Raw genomic sequence first — 1,112 nt, forward strand, 5'->3', positions numbered from 1 at the left:
CGAGGTGGATATCCTTTGGCCGCGTTGGGTAGTGAGGATTGGTGTAACCCGAGCCACGGAGGCGTGTCACTCGCACGCCCGACGCCACATGAGTGATGAGAAGAACCCTCTCGCTGGGCGGACTTCGGTCTCTGTGTGTATAATACGTCTGCGAGTTGCTATGAGTCTTTGTGTGTGTAATATGTCTACAAGTTGCTATGACTGCAGTCTTCGACCATCTGAGCACAAAAAACCCTTTGGGCGCCGCAGGAGCACGCGGCAGTCGGCGGCCTGGGCGCATTCGCCGTTGGTGCCTGGCTGGCGCCGGCAGACGGCTACGGGTGCGGGTACGGGGGTGGCGATGGCCAGGACGAGGCGATCGCCATAGCCGCTGAGGTTGGCCTTCGCTGTGAATAGAAAAATCCTCGTGCGAACCCGACCGGGCGTCGGTCGATCCGAGTCGGCGCTGCCACCTCCCACTGTCTTTCACCAGAGCTCCGCTCCACTAATTGTGCTCACCATGCTAGCGCTCTCGCTCGCGCTCTCGTTTGGACTTTGGCCAGCCCACCTCCACACCTGCCCACCTCCCGCGCGGCACGCCAGGACGGCCGTTCGCCTCTGTGGCACGCGTGGCCAGCTCGGCGGGCGCGTGCCGCGACCGCAGCCGGAGCCGCCGCCGCCGCCGCCGCCGCCGCGACAGCTAGCGGGCGACGAGTACGCGGACGCGCTGGCCGACGCACGGCGCGCGGCGGCGCGTCTGCGAGAGGCGGAGGAGCGGCTCGCTCGCGTGCCAGCGCCCGTGCCTCCGATGCCACGCGGCGCCCGCGCCACCGTGTCGCGATCGGACGCCGGCACGCTGCTCGTCGACGTGCCGGCGGCCGGGCTGGTGAACGGCGGCTCGCTGTTCGGCGGCGCCTTCGCTGCCGCGTGGTTCAGCGCCGTCGTCCCCGCGACAGTGAGCATGGTTGCGAGCGGAGGCGCGTCGGCCCTCTTCATGCTCCCGTTCTGGCTTGCCGGCGGCGCAGTGGTCAAGCAGACGGTGCCCGAAGCTAGAAGCAGACGGTGCCCGAACTAGAAAGCGGGGATCCAACCCGCGATCACACGCGGCGTGTCGCCAGCACCGTGCTCGCGCT

General features: G+C 68.1%; 1 protein-coding gene across 1 annotated transcript in view; it reads right to left on the reverse strand.

Annotated features, from left to right (window-relative positions):
• The window catches only part of EMIHUDRAFT_247782 (hypothetical protein), a gene marked incomplete at both ends in the record, with an annotated part of 1,068 nt that extends 567 nt beyond the window's left edge, over positions 1-501 (reverse strand). Inside the window, 2 exons of the mRNA XM_005764075.1 lie at positions 256-403; positions 470-501. Coding sequence (XP_005764132.1) covers positions 256-403; positions 470-501 — 180 coding nt within the window. The remainder of the gene's footprint in view (positions 1-255; positions 404-469) is intronic.
• Between the last annotated feature and the right edge of the window lie 611 nt (positions 502-1,112).

Source organism: Emiliania huxleyi (genome assembly GCF_000372725.1).
Source record: "Emiliania huxleyi CCMP1516 unplaced genomic scaffold EMIHUscaffold_606, whole genome shotgun sequence".
NCBI lineage: Eukaryota > Haptophyta > Isochrysidales > Noelaerhabdaceae > Emiliania > Emiliania huxleyi.